Source organism: Hyaena hyaena, unplaced genomic scaffold (genome assembly GCF_003009895.1).
Source record: "Hyaena hyaena isolate Hyena2069 unplaced genomic scaffold, ASM300989v1 scaffold_150, whole genome shotgun sequence".
NCBI lineage: Eukaryota > Metazoa > Chordata > Mammalia > Carnivora > Hyaenidae > Hyaena > Hyaena hyaena.
The window spans coordinates 1,951,593-1,975,674 of NW_024080782.1; the positions used below are offsets into that span (position 1 = coordinate 1,951,593).

General features: G+C 38.1%; 1 protein-coding gene across 1 annotated transcript in view; it reads right to left on the bottom strand.

The window, feature by feature from the left end:
- The window catches only part of GALNT1 (polypeptide N-acetylgalactosaminyltransferase 1), a 73,398-nt gene that overhangs the window by 30,657 nt on the left and 18,659 nt on the right, over window positions 1-24,082 (bottom strand). The window contains exon 3 of the mRNA XM_039238954.1: window positions 18,246-18,420. Coding sequence (XP_039094885.1) covers window positions 18,246-18,420 — 175 coding nt within the window. The remainder of the gene's footprint in view (window positions 1-18,245; window positions 18,421-24,082) is intronic.

Below are 24,082 nucleotides of genomic sequence, written 5' to 3' on the forward strand. Positions count from 1 at the left end.
CTGAATTTTTATTTGCTGACTTTTTTTTCATTTCTAGATATTACATATTGACTTACTATAGAACATAAGGGTTTATTTCCCTCCTGTCTCCATCCTAACACACACACTTGCTACTCCCCAGTGTTCCAATATAGTTCTATTAGAAATTTGGTTCACTGTTATTTACTGTTCATATAAGGACTATATAAAATACTATTTATAGCTGATTCATCTATTGTGAATACTTTCCCTTTTCTGCACAATATTCCCTACCACTTTACCCTGGGTTATTTTTCCTCTTTTCTTAGTTTCCTATGTATTTGTCACTAATTCAAACCCAGACTCTCTACAAATTGTTTAAATAGTCATCAACTATAATATCAATGAAATCTTCTTAAAACCACCTCCCCTGGAATCTCCTTGGCTGGCTGCCTCCATGCCTACACCTGGGCTCTCCTCTACTGCCTGCCTGGGGGCTCTGGGGGCTCTCTCCACACTGGATGTTCTGGCTTTCACAGTGTAGGTCTTTCTCTTCCTTAGCTTACTGCTTCAGTTGGCAGAGAACACAGACTGAGAAAGGATGAGGGGAGATGGGCAGGTTTTTTGAAAACTGTATCATCACTACCACAGTGGACTGATGCTTTTAATGGGAGTAAGTTATATGCTGAAGTGGAGCTGGAGTTAAATGAAAATCCCTTATTTTAAACGAGTGAAAACACAAGTGGTTTCATTTAGGACTCTATGTACAACAGTAATTAAAAGATGGCTTACATAACAAGCACTCTTATAAGTGAAAGAAATGCTGAATTAATGCTAATGCTTGAATTTCACTATGCGGTCTAAGAGTTAGTTTGAGGGCCTGTGTGAGTGATTCAGCAGTGTTTTGGGAAATAGATTATTAAATTTACTTAGGACAGTGTTCATCTCAGCAAGACTGGGCTTAACAGAGAAGCAATCCATACAAATACCTAATAATTCAGGAATGTAGAAGTCCCATGATAATTACTATTTATATTATTTTGCAACTGTTAAAGTCCCACTATACTTATTTTAACCCTCCTAGGGCCTGAAAAATCATTAAGAGTTTTTATGCATTATCCCACTTTATCCTTACAACAACCCTAAGACAGAGGCATTCTCCCAATTTTACAGATGAGAAAACTGAGGCTTAGGGAAAGGAAATAGTTCTACTCTAAATCAAGGTATGTATGCACATATAATCCAATTCTCTTTTCTCTGTCCCTTTCATCTATCATTTTTAAAGCATTCTTTGTCATCCACTAAATTCAGCCTGTCACTATCATTTACCAATGACAAGTCAATATTTCTTAAGGTGGCTGGCCACCTGTCTGGAAATGTTTGGCAAGGTTCTACAATTTCTATTCGTGTACTCTCATTCAATGAATGAGACAAGATCAATGAAGATCCAGCCATAAAAGTGATGGCAGAGCAGTGATTAAGATTACATGTTTTGTCAATGACAGATTTCACTTGGATCACTTATTAGCCATACTTTGCACAAGTCATTTAATCTCCCTAAGTCCAAGTTATCCTACCTTAAACTGGGCATAGTAATATTTTACTCAATTGCTTAAATAGAGAAACTGTCAAATCCATAATCATAGTGGGAGGTTTTTGTTTTTTTTTTAAAAGACAATGTAATCAGAATCTAATAGAGCATGCACTCTAAACCAGAAAAAAAATCCTGGAAGTTAACAAGCAACTAAACAATGTTATTTTCAATTACAGAAGAAACAGTTTAAAAAAACTGAACACTTTCTAGATTACCAAGGAGGCTTCAACACATTTGAAATAGATCATGTTCGTATACAGATCATGTTCTCTGACCACAACAAAATTAACCTAGAAATCACTAACAAAAAAAGTGAGGAAATCAAAAGGCAAAAAGAAATGTTCCTAGAAATATTTAAATATATTAAATTTATATTAAATAAGTATATTTAAATATATTTCTAGGTCATCCTAACTTAAGCAGAAATCAAATAGAAACTACAAACTACTTAGGAATAAGTAAGAATGAAAATACTATAAATCAAACTAACAGGCTATACTGAAGTGATTCACACATATAGGGCCTTTAATAATTATTAAAGAGTAAAAATATTTTTAAATAATAGGTTAAGCACTTAATTAAGAAGAGAACAGATAAAACACAGAAGAGATAATTACATAGAAAACAATTTTTTTAAAAAATCAGATAAATGAAAGGAAAACCTACTTTTTTGAAAATTAAAATATTACACACCACTAGCAAGATTATTTAAAGAAAAAGGAGAAAAGTAACAAAAAAATATTAGAAATGAAAATAACTACATATTATATACCTAGTGGAAATGTTTTGAAACTATAAGATAATGCTGTGAACAAGTAACAGAAAACCCAGGGCTTCCAGTCACTGTGAATTACCCAAATTTTAATTGCTATTGGGCTAATAACTAAAGCTCCTGACCTGTGTGAAAATTAATGAAGAGAAACCTCACTTTAACAGAGTCAGGAGACCAAGCAGATGGAGGCATTCCACCCAGCCTAGATTATAAGAAGAACGTCAATTACAGGCCCCAACATTAGAATGGTCAATAGGAAAGGATCACCAACTACAGGTCTCAACAGGAAAAGATGCACACTGCATTTTCTACAAGAAATCGACCCCCTGCTTATACCTCAGCAAATGAGAAACCATCATCACCCCAACTCTTGCTTTTCTCCAATTAGCTTTCATTTAAAACAACTCCTCCCAATTTCCTACCTCCTCTATAAAAGGTCTTCTCCTTTGATCAACGCATTTGCCTATGGTTTTGTTGTAGTTTGTCCTGAATTGAAATTCTCTGCTACTACCGAATAAGCCCATTTTGCAGGTAAAATAACTGCCTGTACTATTTTTTCAAGTTAATACCTGCAAACCTTTCCACAGTGCTCTGGGGAATTCATGGTTTTGTCATCAGTAAAATCCGCTATCATCACAATCTTAAATTCACAATTATCTGAATATTCCCTTCCTCTTCTAGCACTAAAGTATTGCCAAGAACACTGATTCCAGAGTTGTCTTTTAAGAGGAGCTTGCATCTCTTCCCTATCTCACATACCACTGAGTCTGGAGATGGGGGAAGATACCTTCCTTGTTCCTTACTGCTGATTTAAGATTACTGCTTTTCCCTCTTCCCTAAGAAGCCTTAAGTCTTTAAAAAAAAAAAGTGCTGTCAGAAGTTGCCACCCTATCTTTGTTACTGGCATCCATCACTTTCCCTATCGATTCCATTGCTAAGTCTCGTCATCACATTTTTGGTCATTTTAGCATCTATGTAGTCAATTTTTCAACACCCTGGCTTCTCAGATCTTTGTTTGCTCTGCTCTCTTCCAGTGAAACTGTCCTCCAGGACATATCACCCATGTACTTTTTCATGCTATCCCCCTAGATCCTGCCGTTACTGATCACCTCCATTTGAAGCATCACCGTATCTGGTCACCATTTCCCACCTTCTCCCCAATCCTGGCTCTTCCAACTCAGTTACTACAATAATCCCAGATCTTTAGCATCCTTCACTGGTGTCTCCACTCCATACCCTCCCACTTTTTTTGGTAAGTTTATTTTGAGAGAGAGCAAGTACACATGAGCAGGGGAGGGGCAGAAAGAGGGAGAGAGAGAGAATCCCAAGCAGGCTCTGCACTGTCAGCACAGAGCCCAACTTGGGGCTCGATCCCACAAAACATGAGATCATGACCCAAGCTGAAATTAAGAGTAGGAGGCTTAACTGACTGAGCCAGCCAGAGGCCCCAGACCTCCCTCTTTTTACTTTCTGTTCTCCTCTTCATGTTTTCCAGTTCCTAGACTCTGCTTAGATCCAAGACTCTTCATTATTATCACCACCTTGAATCTCCCTATTTTTTTTTTTTTACTCACTTGCTGGAATATCCTAATCATAGCTAAATCCAACTTTTTGCTGATTTTGCTTCTCACTTGAGCTGCTGAATATGGCTAAAGAAAACATGAGCATGCTCAATGACCTCATTTTCAATTTATAACCACAAACCTCAAGTAGGAGCTCTGTACTGTGCAGGATTCTTCCTGCATTTCCTAGTCACCTCCTTCAACCTGTTTCACATGTCCACAGATCTCCAATCCCCTCCCTACCTTCCTACTCACAGGTGGCAATTTCCCCCAAAAAACAGAACTTGTCTGGGGAGAATTTCCATACTCCCATGAACACACCATCCTGTAGGCATGTTGTGATCATGAACATTGTGTCTCTTTCCCCCCACACAAGGCCTGATCTATCCCTGCTCCTGTCTGAAAACAACTACAATCTCCTTACCCCCTTGGGTTAAATGTTCTTGCTATAATACTCCCCTCCCCTCTCAAATTTTCCCTCAATGGGATGATTCCCATCAAAACACACAAACATACTGTACTATACACCATGTTTTAAAAAGAGAAAGAAAATGTCTCCCTTAATCACACCATCTCCCCAGGCAACACCTCCACTTCTCACCCTTCTCCCACAACTCAAAGCCACTGCTACGCTTGCTGCCTCCACTGCTTCCCCCCAATTCTTTTTTTCAAGTTGATTTTATGTGAAGTATAACAGAGTGCACAAAACATAAATTTAGAGTCAAATGAGTTGTCACACAGCAAACACCCATGCAACCATGACAGGGGAAGAGCCAACACATAGCCAGGACGTCACAAGGTCCTCTTGTTCCCATTACCTCTCCTTATCTCCCCAAAGGTGATCAACTCTAACACTTAATATCATCATTCTGTCTTGCCTGTTTTTGACCTTCCTAGTGACAGCATAATCCGTGTATCTTCTTGTGTGACTCTTGCTGGGTCTAAGGGGGAGATTCATCCATGTTGTGGCTTTTGTTCATTTCCTGCTGTAAAGTATTCCATTGTACGAATCTACCACATTCCATTGCTGATATACACTTAGATTATTTTCAGTTTGGAGTCAAAATAAAAATACTACTATTAACAATTTTTTTTTTTTTTTTTACTATTAACAATTTTGTCCTTGGGGTGGCCAAGTGGTTCACTCAGTCGAGCGTCCAACTTCAGCTCAAGTCATGATCTTGTAGTTCCTGAGTTCAAACCCCACATGGGGCTTGCTACTGTCAGTGTAGAGCCCACTTCGGATCCTCTGTCCCCCTCTCTCTGCCCCTTCCCTGCTTGCACTATCTCAAATAAATAAAACATTAAAAAAAACAAACACACAAAATTTTGTTGTTGTCTTCTGATGCATACGTGCTTGCATTTGCAATACAAGGTGTGGATCTATTGGGTCATTAAGTATGTTAATATTCATGTTGGTAGATACTGACATAGCTTTCAATGTGGGTGTAACAATTTATACTGCCACCGCAGTATATGAGAGTATGAAATGGTATTTCATTAGTCTTGTCTTCTTGATTACTATATGGAGTTGAGCATGGTGTGGTGTATTTATTGGTTGTTTGGATGATCTCTTCAAGTCTCTCATTCACTTTTCTACTGGATTGTCCATCTTTTTCTTACTGATGTGTAGGAGTTATTTATATATTCTAGATCTGAGCATTTTGCCGGTTTTAAGTATCATAAATTTCTTCTGGTCTTTTCAATGTATTTTTTCACCTTTTTTTTTTTTAATGAACAGGAAGACTTTCATGCAATCCCATTTATCAAACTTTCCCTGCATGTTTGGGTGTTTTTATGCCTTGTTTAAGAAATCTTCCCCTCTCTCAAGACCATAATAATATTCTATGTGATCTGCTAGGAGCTTCATTGCTTTGCCTTCACATTTATGTCTGAAATAAAATGACTTTCTGTATGGTGTGAGAAAAAGTTAGTTTCAGTTTTGCCCTTAAATTATTATCAGGCTGACCAAGCACTTTTTTCTTTAGAAGATCATCCCTCTACTATGTAGTACCATTTTTGTCCTAAACCAAGTGTTCACGTATTATGGGACTGGTTTTAAACTCCATTTTGTTCCACCAATCTGTCTAGCCTTCCAAAAATACCACATTACCTTAATTACTATACTTTTCTGAGTAATTTTGATAACAGTTACTGCAAACCCCCCTACCTTACTCTTCTACAAATATGTCTGGCTCTTCTGGGTCTTTGCACCTCCAGTTACACTTCAGAACCAATTTATCAAATTACACACACACACACACACACACACACAGTGACTAGAAATGCACTGAACCTGTAAATCAATTTGGAGGAAACCAACATTTTTATAATTTGAACTGTCTACCCACAAACACAGGCATTTCTCCGTTATTTAGGTCTTTAATTTCTCTCAATAACATTTTAGAATTTTCTTTGAAGAGTTTCTGATATCTGATATTTTCTGACTGCACTGTAAGTGGTATTTTTAAAAAAAATTATTGTCTTTGGTTAGAAAACTGACATAGAAATACAATTGATTCTTTTTGAGTATCAACCTTAAAACATACTGCTAAACACTTATTGATTCTAATCCTTTAACTGAAATTCTTCTGAATTTTGATTATATATTACCATGTCAATTACAAATAGTACGTTTTAATTCTTCTTTTCCAATACTTGTAACTATTATTTCTTTTGCTTACCCACCTTATTTTGGCTAAAACCTCAAGCCTAACGTTGAATAGAAGAGATAACAGACATCTGTATCATGTCCGAGGTCTCAAATGGAACACTTTCAAAATTACCATGGAGAGGCTTTGTTTCATTTTGTTTTGGGTAGATACATTTTATCAAATTAAGAAGGTTCCCTTTCATTCCTAGTTTGCTAGAGTTTTGTCATAACCAGTGACACATTTTTTATCAAATTCTTTTTCTAGATCTCCTGAAATAACATGACTTCTCTCCTTTATTCCTTTAGTGGTAACTTTAAATGATTTTCAAATATTAAGTCAACCTTGTATGCTGGCATAAGCCAATTTGGTTTTAATGTATTATTAACTTTACACTGCTGGATTCAGCTGATTAACATTTTATTTAGACTAGTCTATCTATGTTTATTAAGGAGACTGGCTTGCAATATTCCTTTCTCATCAAGTCCTTGTCAGATTTTCATATCAAGATTATGCTCATCTTGGGGCACCTGGATGTTTATATTATCTACTGACAATTTTTTAAATGTCTGCAGGGTGTATGGTAATTGTCCTCTTTTTCATTCATGATAGTTGTTATTTAGGAAAGAAGTTTTTGAGGAGTGCCTGTGTGGCTCAGTTGGTTAAGTGTCCGACTCTGGATTTTGACTCAAGTCATGATTTCAAAGGTCTGTGAGATGGAGTCCCATTTGGACTCTGCGCTCAGAGTGCAGATCTTGCCTGGGATTCTCTCTTTCCCTCTCTCTGTCCTTCCGTTGCTCACACATGATCTCTTTCTCTCAAAATAAACATTTCTAAATTTAAAAAAAGGAAAGGGTTTTTCAGTTTTGTTATTCTTTTCAAATAACTAACATTTGGCTTTATTGACTATACTCCATGTTTATACTGTTGTATTAAGTCCTCCTCTTTGTAACAGATTGTTTTTTGAGGTCAGTGTCTCTGGTAATGTTACCTTTTTCATACCTTATCTGGATTATTTGTCCCTCCTCTTATTTTCTTGAATGGTCAATTTTATTAGTTTTTTCAAAGAACCAACTTCTGGCTTTGCTGTTCCTCTATTGTATATATTTTTTTTATTAACTTTAGATTCTACTCTTCCATTTGTTTTAAATTTAAGTTGCTGTCCTTTTTCTAATTTCTTATAATAGTTCATTTATATTCTACCTTTTTAAAAATATTATATGATTTAAATATATCTAATTTTAATCTGGGTATGGAATTAGCTGTACTTCATAAGTTCTGATACTCAGTATTTGCACTGTCAACTAGGATAAAATATTTTCTTTTTAATGCAGTTAAGCTTTTTGCCTTGAAGTCTCCTCTATTTACCAGACAGTAATATAGATCAGGTATATTCTGTTCTATTTTTTACCCTACATGTTCCTATATTCTTTTTTTCTTTTTGTCTGCCTCTCATAATAACATATGTAGCTATCATTTTTCTTAATCTAAAATCTTTACAAAACCTTCAATACATTTAATTATATATTTGAGTTTAAATCTATCATCAGGGGAAATTGGGTGATGGGCATGGAGGAGGGCACTTGTTGGGATAAGCACTGGATATTATATGGAAATCAACTTGACAAGAAACTATAGTTTAAAAAAAGAGAGAGAGAAAATAAATCTATCATCTAACACAAATAAGAATTAATTGCACTTTTTTCTCCCATCTTTCCTTCTTTTGAATTTTTTTTTTAAAGTGGGCTCTACACCCACCACAGGGCTTGAACTCAGGACCACGAGATCAAGAGTCACATGCTCTACCAGCTAAGCCAGCCAGGCACGCCTGAATTTAAATTTTTTAAATTTCTACGTTCTCCTCTAGATGCTGGTGAGGATGTGGAGAAACGGGCACCCTCTTACACTTTGGTGGGAATGTAAACTGGTGCAGCCCCTCTGGAAAACAGTGTGGAGGTTCCTCAGGAAACTAACAATAGAACTCCCCTATGACCCAGCAATAGCACTGTTAGGAATTTACCCAAGGGATACAAAAATGCTGAGGCATAGCAGCACATGTACCCCAATGTTCATAGCAGCACTCTCCACAATAGCTAAAACATGGAAAGACCCTAAGTGTCCGTCAATGGACTAATGGATCAAGAAGATGTGGTTTATCTATACCATGGAATACTACATGGCAATGAGAAACAATGAAATCTGGCCATGTGTAGCAACATGGATGGACCTTGAGGGTGTTATGCTGAGCGAAATAAGTCAGGCAGAGAAGGACAAATATCATATGTTTGCACGTATAGGAGTATTGGAAGGAACTTAACTGAGGACCATGGGGGAGAAGAAGGGGGGAAATGGTGGGGTAAAGGGAGAGAGGCAAACCATGAGAGACTCTTAAATGCTGAGAAACAAACAGGACTGATGGATGTGGGGGGGGGGGGGGAGATGGGCATGGAGGAGGGCACTTGTGGGGATGAGCACTGGGTGTTATATGGAAACCAATTTGACAATAAACTATTTGTAAAAAAATAAATAAATATTGCTGAAATCACACACACACAAAAATTTCTACGTTCTCCACTCTACTAACATTTACCTTCTTCTGATGATAACCTTAGAAATTACAACACACAACTTTTATTTATTAAAGTCTAATATTAATTGGTATTTTTACCCATGACTTGACAACACACACACACACTTCCCCAAAAAACCATTATAAATATTTGATACCCAGAGAAAATGCTTTGTTCTCTATTTTAACTGTACAGATATTTGTGCTGTAAGATGCTGTTGTCTTATATGTTGACATTAATTCATCTATATATTTACTACTTCTGCTACTCTTCCTTCATTTCTATACCTGATCATTCCAGTGGGAAATTTTTTTTTTTTTTTGGTTAAAGAACACTCTTTACTGTTTTTTTACCGCACTGAATTATCTCAGTTTTGTTTATTTTAAAGGTTTGTATTTTTGAAAGACACTTGGTATCTTGGCTGAGTACAAAATTTTGGGCTTAAAGTTCTCTCTGACTACAAAAGACACCATGTTATCCTGGCTTCCTTATTTTTTCTCTTGAGAAATCAGCAGAGAGGTCAGCTGTGAGACTCACTGTTGCATCTTTGAAGGTAATCTTTACCTTCCTCCTCCTCATTCTTGCTTGTTTTTACAATTCTTTTCTCTAGCTCTAGCTTGCATTATTATGATGTGGCAGGTATCCTGCTGAAGGTTCATCAAACTTACTGATATTGTGCCTTAATGTGTTTTTTTTTTAATTTTTTTTTTTATTTCTGGGGGTGGGGAGAGAGAGAGAGAGAGAGAGAGAGAGAGACAGCGTGAGCAGGTGAGCAGGGGAGGGTCAGAGAGAAAGGGAGTCACAGACTGAAACAGGCTCCAGACTCTGAGCTGGCAGTCAGCACAGAGCCCAATGCGGGGCTCGAATCCACGAACCGCGAGATCATGACCTAAGCGAAAGTCGGACGCTTAACCAACTAAGCCACCCAGGCACCCCTGTGCCTTAATGTTTTAACATCAGTTTTAGAAAATTCTTAGCCATCATATGTTTGAATACTGCTACTCCTAAATTCTTTCTTACTTTGACTACAATTTGTTGACAATTCTACACTTCTCATTCTAACTCCTATATCTCCTACTATTTGTTATTTTCTATCTTCCATGCTTCACTCTGGATGTAGTTCACCAATTCTCTTCAGCTATATCTCATCTGCTGCTGCTAATCCCATCCATTATGTTTTTACTTTTTATTATTGTACTTTCCCAATTCTAAAATTTCCACTTAGTTATTTTCTAGTAAGTTCTAGTTTCTGCTAAAATTCTCAATCTTGTTCTAAAATCTCCTTGAACACATTAATATTATATAAAATCATTTTAAACTCTGTGCCTGTTAACTCTCTTACTTGGGTCTATTTCCATTGTCTATTGTTTTGTTTTCTTTCATGTTGCCTTGTCTCCTCAGGTGTCTAGTGTAAGCCAGACACATTTAAAAATTTATTGGCCTGGGGTAACTGGGTGGCTTAGTTGGCTGACTTCGGCTCAGGTCAGGATTTCACGGTTCGTGGGTTTGAGCCCCACATCAGGCTCTGAGCCGACAGTGCAGAGTCTGCTTGGGTTTCTCTCTTTCTCCCTCTCTGCCTCTCCCTCACTTGAATGCATGCTCGCTCTCTCTCTCAAAAATAAATAAACTTAAAAAATAAAAATAAAAATTTACTGGCCAAACATCTTTCTACAGAGAGGATTTACATTTGAATCTAGGGAGAGCCAGAGGCACCAGTAAACCTTAATCATTTTAATTCAATTTCCTATGTTAATTAAGATGGTTTAAACTTGGGCTTCAGTCACTGCCAGAGCTGATCTACTTGAATTTCATCATTATTTCTAGGAACCTAAAACTGAAGGATGCAGGAAGAGCTATCTGACTCTCCCCGTGCGTGCGCGCGCACACACACACACGCTCTCTCTCTCTTCTCTCTCTCTCTCTCTCTCGTTAAGCCCTGGACTCCAGGTTTTCTGTCCCAGCACCAAAAGGCTATCAAAAGCACTATTTAGTTCCTCAGTATACACCTTCTGGAATCAGTAAAGGCCCCCAGGTAAAAGTTCCAGGGTTGTTTCTTTGAGTTTTCATCTTTTCCCAAATCTTGGCTCCATAATTCTTTTATGCACACACACACACACACAATGTTTGTTTATTTTTGAGAGAGAGAGCTAGAGTGCGAAAGGGAGGGCCAGAGAGAGACAGGGAGACACCGAATCTAAAGCAGGCTCCAGGCTCTGAGCTCTCAGCACAGAGCCTAACATGGGGCTCAAACTCACAAACTGTGAAGGTCATGACCTGAGCTGAAGTTGGGCACTTAACTGACTGAGCCACCCAGGTGCCCCTTGGCTCCATAATTCTTCAATGCATTCTAAGCTCTGCCTTTTAATATCTGGATGCTTTCAAGCAAATGATTTATATACATAAATATATTATATACATATTTAAATATATAATATATTTCCCCCCCTAACTTTCTCATTGTCCTCAGCTGAAGAGGTGATACAAATCACTGAGGCTGCCATTACAGTAACTGGAAGTCTTCCTCATTCTTTTAGATCAGGGTCTCATTGCTATCACTCTACAGAAACAATGTTGGCTAAGTTCCAGCAGCCTCTATACACTGAAATCCACTGGTCCATTTACAGACCTCCTCCTCACATCCCAGCAGCATTTAACAGTCGACCACTTACCCCTTCAAACATCTGCTTGACTTCCATATGCCCTTCCCCTCATACCTCATGCTTTCTTACTTTTGCTAGATCTTCCTCTTCTCACTCCTCAAAAGCTGAAAAAAAGCAGTCACCTAACCTTGGCTCTTTTTCATCTCATTCACTCTGACTGCTATCTCCACCAATCCCATATTTCTATTTTCCCCTCTATCTTGGCAAGTATTTCTGTAACTGAGATGGCTGCTCAAGCCTAAATTCTTACTCCTCCTTTCCTTTTACTGCATACCCAACCCATCAGCATTCTAACAGGTACCATCTTAAAGATGCAATCAGAATTTTAAAATTTCTTCACCTGTGCTAGCCCAGTCCCTGCCACTATTATCCTCTGCATGAATATGCACAGAAGGGAAAGTCTCTCTCATTCCCTGTAGCTGAAAAATGTAAATTGGTGAAACCACTGTGGGAGCAATTTTTTTTTAAATCGAGTAAAATAAAAGAGCACATACCTCTCAGCATAATAATTTTCTTTCTACTGTCAAACACTTCTGACCATAACCCATGGTAACAAATATATTTTATGTTAATCTAGTGCACACATCCTGAAACAATGACTAATGAAAAATGTTACTACATGAAACACACTCTCATATCTTCTATTTCACTAATTAAAATGCTAACAGGTATTCATGACTGATTTCACGATCCATTAGTAAGTAAAGGGTCATGAATTATAATTTGAAAAGCACTATTCTACAGATAACTGTTATATCTACAGAAGAGAATACATGTAAAAGAATGTTTACAGAGACATTATAACTGCAAAATACATACACATAAAGTAGAATAGATATATTATGGCATATTCATACAATGGACTTCTACAAAGCAGTTAAAATGAATCATCTAGAATTACATGTACTAACATGAATAAATCTCAAAATCAATGCATGACAAAAACAATTTTTAAAAAGTTGCAGAAGGATATGTACATATCCATATGCTGTACTACCATTTGTTAAGTTAAAAATATACAAGTATACTATATATTATTTATATATATAGACATGAAGAAGTACTTTTAAAACATGAACAGTAAGGATAAATGGAAAAATTAGAATGACTGTTAGAAGTGGACTGGAACTGAGGAGGAGTATACAAAGGGATTCAACCAAAGCCATAAAGTTTTATTGCTAAAAGCAAAATATAAAGAAAATATTGCAACTAAAGCTTCAATAAACCTGGTGGTTGGTACAAAGATTTGTTACCTCCGATATCTTTCTGAATGTTTAGAAGATTTCATTTTTATGAAATAGTTAAGGAAAGAGAAAGCTAGTTTTTTAAAAAAAATTCCAAGATCCCTAGTAAAAGATGGAAAATGCAAAATAAAAAATACATAATAAAAAATTTCAAGACAAATACTTTGAAGCATATTTTAAAATTATAATTTATCATGTCTCTCTGAGGCAAAAGATAAAACAAAAAAATCAGGGGATTTGCTAAACTTCTATAACAGAAAAATGTACATTTCATGAAGCAGGTAGAAACCAAATTAGAAGACAAAGGCACAAAAAAGTAGTATTTATGCTAGAATATCCACAAAATTTTATCTAAGTGAAACAAAATCACCATCAGCCTTAGAAATGACAATTATTTAGGGCACCTGGGTGGCTCAATCAGTTAAGTGACCAACTTTGGCTCAGGTCATAATCTCAAAGTTTGTGAGTTCGAGCCGCATGTTAGATTCTGTGCTGACAGCTCTGAGCCTGGAGCCTGCTTCGGATTCTGCGTCTCCCTGCCTGTCTGACCGTCTCCCTCTGGTGCTCTGTCTCTCTAAAAAATAAATAAACCCCCCAAAAAATGCCAATTATTAAAAAAATTATTTTTAATGTTTATTCTTTTTTGAGAGAAGAGCACGAGTAAGGGAGGGGAAGAGAGGCAGGGAGACACAGAATCCAAAGCAGGCTTCAGGCTCTGAGCTGTCAGCACAGAGCCTGACGTGGGGCTGGAACTCACGAGCTGTGAGATCATGACCTGAATCTAAGTCAGGATGCTTAATCAACTGAGCCACTCAGGCACCCCAGAAATGACAATTATTTATAAAACAATGTCAAAATTACTGAAAGCACTTGAAAAATATAAAATCTTAAAAATTATAAGCAAAGCAACTTCCACAAATTCATTCAGACAAGCTTATCTGATAGAAGAAAATAAATAGAATTCTAGCAAATACATTATTTTAATCTGTTTCCAGGATTTAACCTAGCATTAAAAGGAATGGTTAAGAAAATGAGAAAAGTAACTTTCAGCAATTAGGTAGAGAAAGAAGAGAATTAAGAGGCAGAGGACCTGGATTCAAAGCCAGTTCAATTATCCTGGCCCCAGCCATTTTTCTGAAGACCTTTAAAAGCAGCCTGACTCATGGAACTATTTTTTAAACCAAAGTTAAATTTACTTTAAAAACTAGAAAGACTATGGCACCTGGGTGGCTCAGTTGATTAAGCACCCAACTCTTGATTTTAGCTCAGGTCATGATCTCACGGTTTGTGGGTCTGAGCCCCACATTGGGCTCTGTGCTGAGAGCACAGAGCCTGCTTCTGATTCTGTCTCCCCCTCTCTATGCCCCTCCCCCGTTCCCTATCTCTCTCTCTCCCCCTCACTCAAAAGAAATAAAGTGAAAAAAAATTAAAAACTAAAAAGTTTAAAATGCTATTGTTATACTAAATATCTCACAAATATTTACATGTATAAAAATGGTAAAGTACAGGATTTTGTGCCTACATTTTAAAAATGTCAGATAACAAAGACTTAGTAATAAAAAATTTAACAAATAAATTCAAAAGAATAGCTCGAAGATAGTCTAGAATTTTTCCCTGGAAGAAGAAACAGACAAAAATATGAGACTAAGAGAATCAATGTGAGTAGCCCAAAGCCTGGCTAATGGGAGTTCCAAAAGAAAAAAACAGACCGATGGACACAGAGCAATGGTGATGCACATGACTGACCAGACCGCACACCTTTCCTACCACAGACACACCTTAGTTGACTTGGAGGATACTGGTACAAAATGCCTTTAATCTACCAATCCACACCAAAGAGAGGAAACGGAGGAAGAGCCAATGACACTGGAGTGACGCAGTCCAGAAAATGCAGACTGAGGGAAGATACAAGACATTCAGCCTGGTCTTCAAATAACAAAAGTCCAATGAGAAAAAAGATGGAGAGAGAACCTACAGAGACTAAGACTTAAGAGACACGTGCACCAGTTGCAATGTGTGGATCTTATTGGGATCCTGATAAAAACACTACAAAAAAAAGTATGACATAAACTCGGGAAATCTGAACACTACCTAGGTATTTCATGTTATTAAGGAGTCACTGTTAATTATTTTAGGTATGAAAATGGTATCATGACCTTCCTACCTTCCTTCCTTTCTCTGTAAGCCCTTATCATTCAGGGATACATAATGAAATATATAAATGATATATGCCTTTGCCTGGAATAGGAGAATCTGCTTCTAAGCGCACTCAGCTGGTTATTCACAAAAGGCCACAAACCACATGGGCTTTACCACAGGGATGCCCCTGTCAAGTCGGCTGGCTAATCCCAGAGCTAATGATCCAAGTGAGAATAAAAAACCAAACTGTAAACCACAATGTATTTTATAGCCTAATCCTGAAAGCGACACTCCATCACTTGTACTGTGTTCTACTGGTCATACAGACCAATCCTAGCACAGTGCAGAAGATACATAGAGGTATAAATACCGGGAGACAGAGGTTGTTGGGGGACACAGAAAAGGGTATTAAGAGACAAGACTATTAGGGATTATTGAAGTAAGGTGATGAACACATGAGGATTCATTATACTGTTGTCTCTTTCTGTATACTTTTGAAATTTCCCATAATAAAAGTTAAACAAACAAAAAACTTTAAAGGATACCTGCACAGAGATGGAGCAAAGTGTAAAAATGCCACTCAGTGGCAGGTGTGACTTTGTGCCAGCTTCCTACGTGGCTCCCTCTCACAGGGACCAAATGCCTGATAAGAAGCACTGTGTATGATCAGCATCTTGTGCAAAGTAAGACCTTCAAATCTGAGCAGTTCTCAACAAGCCCAAAATTGAGTGCACAAGCCTGGGTATCCCAGCATTTAAACACCGCTCAAAACGTAAATGCTTAACAAAATGTGTGAAGAGTGGTAACGTACACAGGGGAATTACTACAATTAGAAAATAACTCTGCCAAAACAATAATAAGTGAGTCTCTTTTAACACAGATATCATTCAAATTTTAACTGCAGGCTTCCCTGAAGATTCTGGCTTTCTTTAGTAAGAAAGTTGTTCTTTAATTGTTCTGGAGAGTAAGCAGCTTGTGAAAACCTGAGATTTACAGTGAATCTGCTGGATGAACAAAGAGATACTCTCAATCCTCCCCCACCAGTTTAACTGTCATATGCACAATATTAAACGGTGACATTTTAGGACTGATTCACAGTTGTGCTATGTAGTAAATGATGATTGCTCTTGCTTTCTCTGAATGACTTTTTAAAGTTTCTCCTGGAATGACAATTTCTTCCTTGCTACTGTTTCCTGTGTACTTCTTAATTGCATCCCAAACTCTCCATCAAGTGTCAGATTTAAGTCTCTTCCAGAGACATTCAGCTATACCATGCCTCACCTTCTTGAAGTCTCTCCTGGTGTGCACATCCTGATCTACCTGCATCTGGGTGGGCCGCCTCCTGGCCTGAGGAGGCTCTCCCTCCACCATCCTCAACGTCTGCCCACCACACTTATTTTATGTCAGATCTCCTGTCTTCTATATCCTGTGTCCCTCTTTTCCTTAGTTTGAGTCCTCAACTGGTGGAGCATAATCTCCAGTAACTTCCCAAGAAAGGATGTGTGGCAATTCAGTGTTATGAGACCCGGCATTTCTAAAAATGCCCCCCTTTTTTTTTTATTTTTTTAATTTTTTTTATTTCTAGGAGAGAGAGAGAGACAGCATGAGCAGGGGAGGGTCAGAGAGAGAGGGAGTCACAGACTGAAATAGGCTCCAGGCTCTGAGCTGGCAGTCAGCACAGAGTCCAATGCGGGGCTCGAACCCACGAACCGCGAGATCATGACCTAAGCGAAAGTCGGACGCTTAACCGACTAAGCCACCCAGGCGCCCCTAAAAATGCCCCTTTTTAACTTCTACGTTTGACTGAAAGTTTGGACAGATAAAGAATTCTAGATTGGAAATTATTTTCCTCTAGAATGCTAGTCCTTTGTTTCTAGGGTTGCTGCTGAGCCGCAATTGAGTTCTGTCTTTTTCTTTCTTTCTTTTTAAACTCCCCAGAACTCTTTTTGGCTCTCCTAGTGTATCTTTTGAACAGTACCCTAGTCTTGTTTTATGGTTGTAATATCTTATTTCATTGAGATAATTAATGATTTCTTTTTAAGTTTTTGTCTCCCTGAATAGTTTTTGCTTCTTCCAAGTTGTTTTTTTTCTCTTTTTGGGACTATACTTTTCATGTTTGAGGGTTTCTTGTCATTGTCTAATATTCCTTGGTTACCCATTTGCTATCAAAATAGGGAACCAAAAAGCTGATGATTAGCCCTGAATGATGCTTACTACCAGTATGCTTGTGCCCCCCCCGCCCACACTGTGTGTGTTTAGTCCTATTGTGTTAAGAATGATCCTCCAATCTCTTGCTGGGAGAGGGAAAGGCCTGGCTGGTGGCATTAATGGGAGCCAGAGCAGGCAAGGTGATAGGGTCTCAGGAGCTAGATGCATCTGCCCACTTGCTCCATGTGTTTTCCGTAGAGTTCACTTGCTCTTAACTGGGCCTGTTGTCCCCCAGCCCAGATACCTTATGTACTTTCATATGGAGCAAGGGGGCCTCTCGTACTGTGATGGGAATGTAAAATGGCACAATCATCCTGGAAAAATGTTTGGCAGCACACACTAATGCTACTTAAGTGTAAACCTATTCCTTTTCCCTGGACACACCAAACAGAAACAAAAGTCTAAGTCCTCCAAAAGACATGCCCAAGAATGTCACAGCTGCTTTGTTCATGACGGTCAAAGGGTGGAAACAACCCAAATGTCTATCAATGTGTAAATAAATTATGGTATATTCAGATAAAATATATATCTTCATTTGGATGATTAGACACGTATGTATATATATGTAAAAATTCAGTAATCTGTACACCTAAGACTGTATACATTACTATTTTAAGTTACACACAACTTAAAAGAACCTTTTTTAAAAAGCTGATTATAGGAACATTTTGATAAATTTAAAATCCCCTACTAACCTAAAGCCTAAAATATACAGCCTAAGTATCCGTACTATTTTTATCAGCATTTAATAAGTTAAATGGGATCAGCGGTAACAGTGTTATAACGTTCACTTTCAGAATAGTCAACACTAAAATGCAATTTACTGGGACTTAAGAATACACTTTTCATTTTAATTAAATGCCAAAAGGACCACACTAGGTACTTACCCTTCTAACCTAACATCTGGTAAAGATCTGTTGAGTGCAATCATCTCACTTGCCATTAAATTGAACTGATTGATTTTAAACATCTCTTTCATCTTTTCTTGATCCTCTTTAGGAATGACAACTGGTTTCCCCATTTCTCCAGGACCTTCATGAGGCTTTTGTACTGGCTCTAGAACTAAGAATAAGGAGGAAACTTAATTAACAATTTTACAGAAATTGATAAATGTTTCTGTTTAATAACATGAGTTTAAGTTGTGCCCTCAGTACTCAGTGCCATCTCTGAGCCCATCCTCTCCGTCTGTGAAACCTCCTCGGGCTGCCCTGTCCTCCGCTTCCATACTACTGTCCTTACACAAGACCTCCACACCCTGCACTGCTTACTCACCTGAATTGCACACAGCCTTGGCATTCCCGTCTCAAATATCATCACCACATTAACCTCTCTAAAGCATGACCTTCATTGCGGTATTCCCATGGTCTCCTTGAGTCTAACCCTTTAATAGGGAATTAAAAAAACTTTTTTTAGGGGCGCCTGGGTGGCTCAGTCGGTTAAGCGTCCGACTTCGGCTCAGGTCATGATCTCACCGCTCATGGGTTCGAGCCCCGTGTGGGGCTCTGTGCTGACAGCTAGCTCCAAGCCTGGAGCCTGTTTCAGATTCTGTATCTCCCTCTCTCTCTGACCCTCCCCTGCTTATGCTGTCTCTCAGAAATAAATAAAACATTAAAAAAAAACCCACAAAATTTTTAATGTTTACTTATTTTTGAGACAGACAAAGCAACAGAGAGAGCATGGGGGCGGGGGGAGGTGGGCAAAGAGAGAGACACAGAATCCAAAGGAAGCTCCAATCTCTGAGCTGTCAACACAGACCCGACGTGGGGCTCAAACTCACAAACCGCGAGATCATGATCTGAACCAAAGTCAGACACTTAATTGACTCAGCCAGGCAGGTGCTCCTCTTACTCAGCCTTCTACTATGCCACACACCCCTCATGCCCACTCCAGTACATCATTTTTTTAGTCAAATAACAACTCACTACTTTCCTTCAGAAGTGCTTCATGTTTTCCTGTGTTGGTTCCTTTGCTCACACAGGCCCCCTCCCATGGCATCTCCCCTCTTCTATTTCTACAATAGCAAACCCCTACTTGTCCTTCGAGGCCCAGCTACAACAGCTTCCTTTGCCTGCAGCTTTTCCAAATCTCTCTGCAGTGATCATCTGCTACTCCTGACTGCCACATCATTTCATCTAGGGCTCTTAGATCTCTAATCAATTACTACCTCCTATAATGATTGCTAACCTGTCTTGTGGACTCCCCAGTAGATTATGGTCTCCTTTTAGCTGAGGTTTGATTCATTTGTGTACCTTTTGTGGAGTTTAGCACAGTGTCTGATAGGAGTTTTATAAGTATATGCATAATTTATATGTGAGCAAAAGTGCTATTCAAAATAAGTCAAAATGAAACCCTAGAATTGATAATAGACATTAGAATAAACATCAAGCAAGGTGGAGCATCCTGAAAGATCTTTCTAATCTGAAGTCATGTTATCACTTGGTAACATAAAAACAGTAATATTCCAGATCAGCAATTTCCAAATATTATTCCTTGTTTTACACTTTTGAGATGTTAAAAAATGTTCCAAGTAAAACAAGTTCTCAGATATATTAAACTTGGGAAAAAAAGTGTATTACACTGCACATCTAAAAGGGATGGGAAAAAATAAAAGGGATGGGTAGAGAATGGGGTGAGGCCAAGAATGGGATAAAAATACCTGTTTTGGGGGCACCTGCGTGGCTCAGTTGGTTAAGCATCCAACTTCAGCTCAGTTCATGATCTCACAGTTTGTGAGTTTGAACCCTGCATTAGGAACTGTGCTGACAGTTCAGAGCCTGAAGCCTGCTTCAGATTCTGTCTCCCTCTCTCTCTGCCCCTCACCCCCTCAAAAATAAACATTAAAAAATTTTAAATACCTGTTTTGTACATTACTTATTTTTACAACTGAAATTTTTATTCTCCTGTTTATTTTTTAGGCACCTCCAAAAATGTCTGCGCAAAAATAGAGACATCAAGGTAGCAGGCAAGCCATCTCTCTTCTGCCAGGCTTCATCTGCCCAAGAATAGAATTAGTTGGTAAAGCTGACCTGGATGATGGTTGTTTCAGATCATGGTGGAAAGCCACCTATCAACACCAGAGCTATAGAATATGAAATTACTGTGTCTTCAACAACTCTGTCTAGAATATAAAAACCTATCTTAGACTACCATCAAGAAAAAAATGTTATAAGATAATTTTGCTCCTGTTCTCAGAATGAACTTGATTTGGGAAGGCATTAAAATATTAGGAAATAGGGGCATCTGGGTGGCTCAGTTGGTTAAGCGACCAGCTCTTGGTTTTGGCTCAGGTCATGATCTCACGGTTCATGAGTTCAAGCCCCACATCAGGCTCCCCTTTGCTGACAATTCAGAGCCTGCTTGGGATTCTCTTTCTCCCTTTCTCTCCGCCCCTCCCCCTATTCAATCGATCTCTCAAAATTAATAAACTTTAAAAATCTATTAGGAAATAACTTCAAAATTATAGGAAACTCCTGTAAAACAATTTTTAAAAACAAAGCCTGTCTAAAGTTTGCCAAGTAACTAAGCTCTTTAAATATCACGGTTGATAGAATTTCAAACTTTCTTAGTCACAAGTGTAATGAAAACTATAATACAAGTACAGATGTTTAATTCCCATACATGATTTGAAATATTTAAAAATCATAAATTATAAAACTCCTACTGGAGTCAATTCTACTTACTTAACTGTCTCTGAAAAAAAAAGAAAGAAAAAAAGCAACCAACAGATTTGGGGACTGGGATGTTCAGGGGTGAAGAGAAAGCGGCTGAGTTCTGGAACTGGCAATCATACTGTGTGCAGGGCACAGTCAACACAAAGAGTGGGTGGGAGACATCTAGTGGCTCTGCTTATAAATACCTTTTGGTTATCAGAGCCCAATTTTAGTAGACGATGATGCTTTAAAGTTAAAATGGAAAAAACATTTTCATGCTGCTTGACTTTTAAATTAAGAGTATTAAGTTATACCCAGGGTACCTGGGTGGCTCAGTCAGTTAAGCATCCAACTTCAGCTCAGGTCATGACCTCACGGTTCGTGGGTTCAAGCCCCACGTCGGGCTCTGTGCTGACAGCTCAGAGGGTGGAGCCTGTTTCTGTGTCTCCCTCTCTCTCTGCTCCTCCCTCCATTCATGCTCTGTGTCTGTCTCTCAAAAGTAAATTTTTTAAAAAGTTAAACAAATTTTAAGAGTATTAAGTTATACAGAACACCACCTATAACATATTTTTGCTGGGGTGAGGTGGTCGGGAAAGGGGAGATCCTGAATTTGATCAAGCCTCCAGACCTACCTATCAGTTCATAGAAAATATAGGGCACTGAAGGACATGACAAAAAATGCTAAAGGATGCAAATCCTAACTAGAGGAAGTTGGGGGGAAAAACCCACCCAATTTCTTCATTAACAACAACAAAAAAAGACTGAAAGCGAGAACAGAGAGAAAGAGGCATCCATACATCCATGCCACCAGACTAGCTTGAAGTAAAAGCTGCTGAAGCCAGATGGTAAATATATGGAAGTTCTATTTCTCTACTTTTGTTTATGTTTGACATTTTCCATGGGGGTTAGGGAGCATGAAGGAGGACTCTAGAAATTATTACTGTGAGGATTAGTAAGTATGAACTTGACAGCTTATAGCTTAAGAGACTATATGACCAGAAAGTTAAAATCCTGCCCCATCGTTGTGAAGTAAAACTCTGGTCTTAATATCTAAAGAAATAGACAAAACTGTATAACATATACAATACTGCTATTGCAACATTTTACTAATTTGACCATCTGGTACTTATTAATAACCTGAATATCTAGTACAGCATTCACAATAAATAATTTAACCTACTGGTATACATGAGACTTCCAAGCTATAATGGAAATTACCAAAAAGTATAGGACTATTGGATGACTTACAGATTCCACCATGACACTCTAATTTAGAGATTATAATATCCTAAATAATTAAATGGACTAGTAAACTACTTTTCTTTGGCAAAGAGCTCGGGATAAAATGCATGTGGATAATGAAAATATTTTTACTACTAATGTACTTGCAGATTAAATGGTACACATTAACTTTCCACACACTCTACTTACTAGTCTTTTACATAAATTAAAAGTTCAGTGAAATTTTTGTTTGAAACCAACCGAAATGGTTGGCATAAAATTTTACATGCAGATCATTTCTAAAAATCAAATCAACTCTGACAAGAAAGAGACTAAGGTGTTTTAAATCCATAGTATTACGTGAGAACAAATATATTTTATATTTCAGGTAAACCTCACTTATAAAACTTAATAAATATGTTTTATTTGATTTTAGATTTTTTTTTTCAAACTAATTTCTATTCCCAACACAGGGCTCGAACTCACAACCTCAAGACGAAGAGCATGCTCCACCTTAAGAGGCAACCAAAGTATCATGTTCTGAAAACTTAATTACCAAGAAAACTACAGATTCACTGAATGCCACCAAATCAGATTAATATACACAAACCACAGGCTATACCTTTGAATGTATTTTAATAAATCTTACAAATTTTTAATTTGCATTTTTCTCACATAAGCAGAATAAAGAGGTATAACAAGTTATGATACCCTTTTGAGGAAAAATACAAATAAAAGGCTAAAACCATTTCTCCTAAGTAATTTTATATTATTACACAATTATCATCCTTTTTAAAAATATTTACTTATTTATTCATTTTGAGAGAGAGAGAGCAAGCACACACATGCAGGGGTGAGGGAGAGGGAGACTCTGTGCATCAGTGCAAAGCCTGAGGCAGAGCTTGATCCCACAAACCTGACATCATGACCAGAGCCGAAATTAAGAGTGGGGCACTTAACCAACTGAGCCACCAAGGCGCCCGTACACAATTATCATCTCTAGTGTTTTTAGGCATTATCTTTTTTATATATTCCAAAATAATTTTTCCACATTTTAACATCTCTGACTTGGATGCTGCTTACAATGACAACTGGAACGTTTCTGCTCCCTGCAGTATATAAACTAGTAAGTATGCTAGCTTTGAAGCCCCATCTGGAACCGTCAGCCTCTTACCCCCTCTCCATACAGTTTCCTCACCTCTTGGCTTACTGCTCAGCCCTTCTCTCACGCTTCCCTCCTCCTCCTCAGTCATCCAAACAGCCTGATCCCCTCTATCCCCCACCCATGTAAAGCTTCCTCATCCTCTTTCTCCACAACACATAGGCCCCTTCTGCCGGATCTCACTCAAATCTGCCTTCCCTCAGAGCGCACCACCCTCACAAACCTCTTCTGGGAGAACTGTTCATTCTCTGTGTCTCAGGAGGTTCCGATGAGATCTCACCGCTCCACACTGTTACTCCCAGACCATTTCTCCTTTACCTAGTACTTTTGTACTTTGTATAAAAGCTATTTTTTATCTGTGACGCTCATGCTACCATGGTTTTCAAAACTGTATTAACCTTGGCAATTTCTTCAAATACAATCCTTTAAAAAAATTATTTTTTTGTAATCTTTATTCATTTTTGAGAGAGAGAGAGAGAGAGAAAGCATGAGTGGAGGAGGGGCAGAGAGAAGGGGAGACACAGAATCCAAAGCAGGCTCCAGGCTCTGAGCTGTCAGCACAGAGCCCGACGTGGGGCTTGAGCCCACGAATGGTGAGATCATGACCTGAGCAGCAGTTGGATGCTCAACCGACTGAGCCACCCAGGCGCCCCCAGAGACAATCCTTTTCTTTATGGTTCTGACACCACAG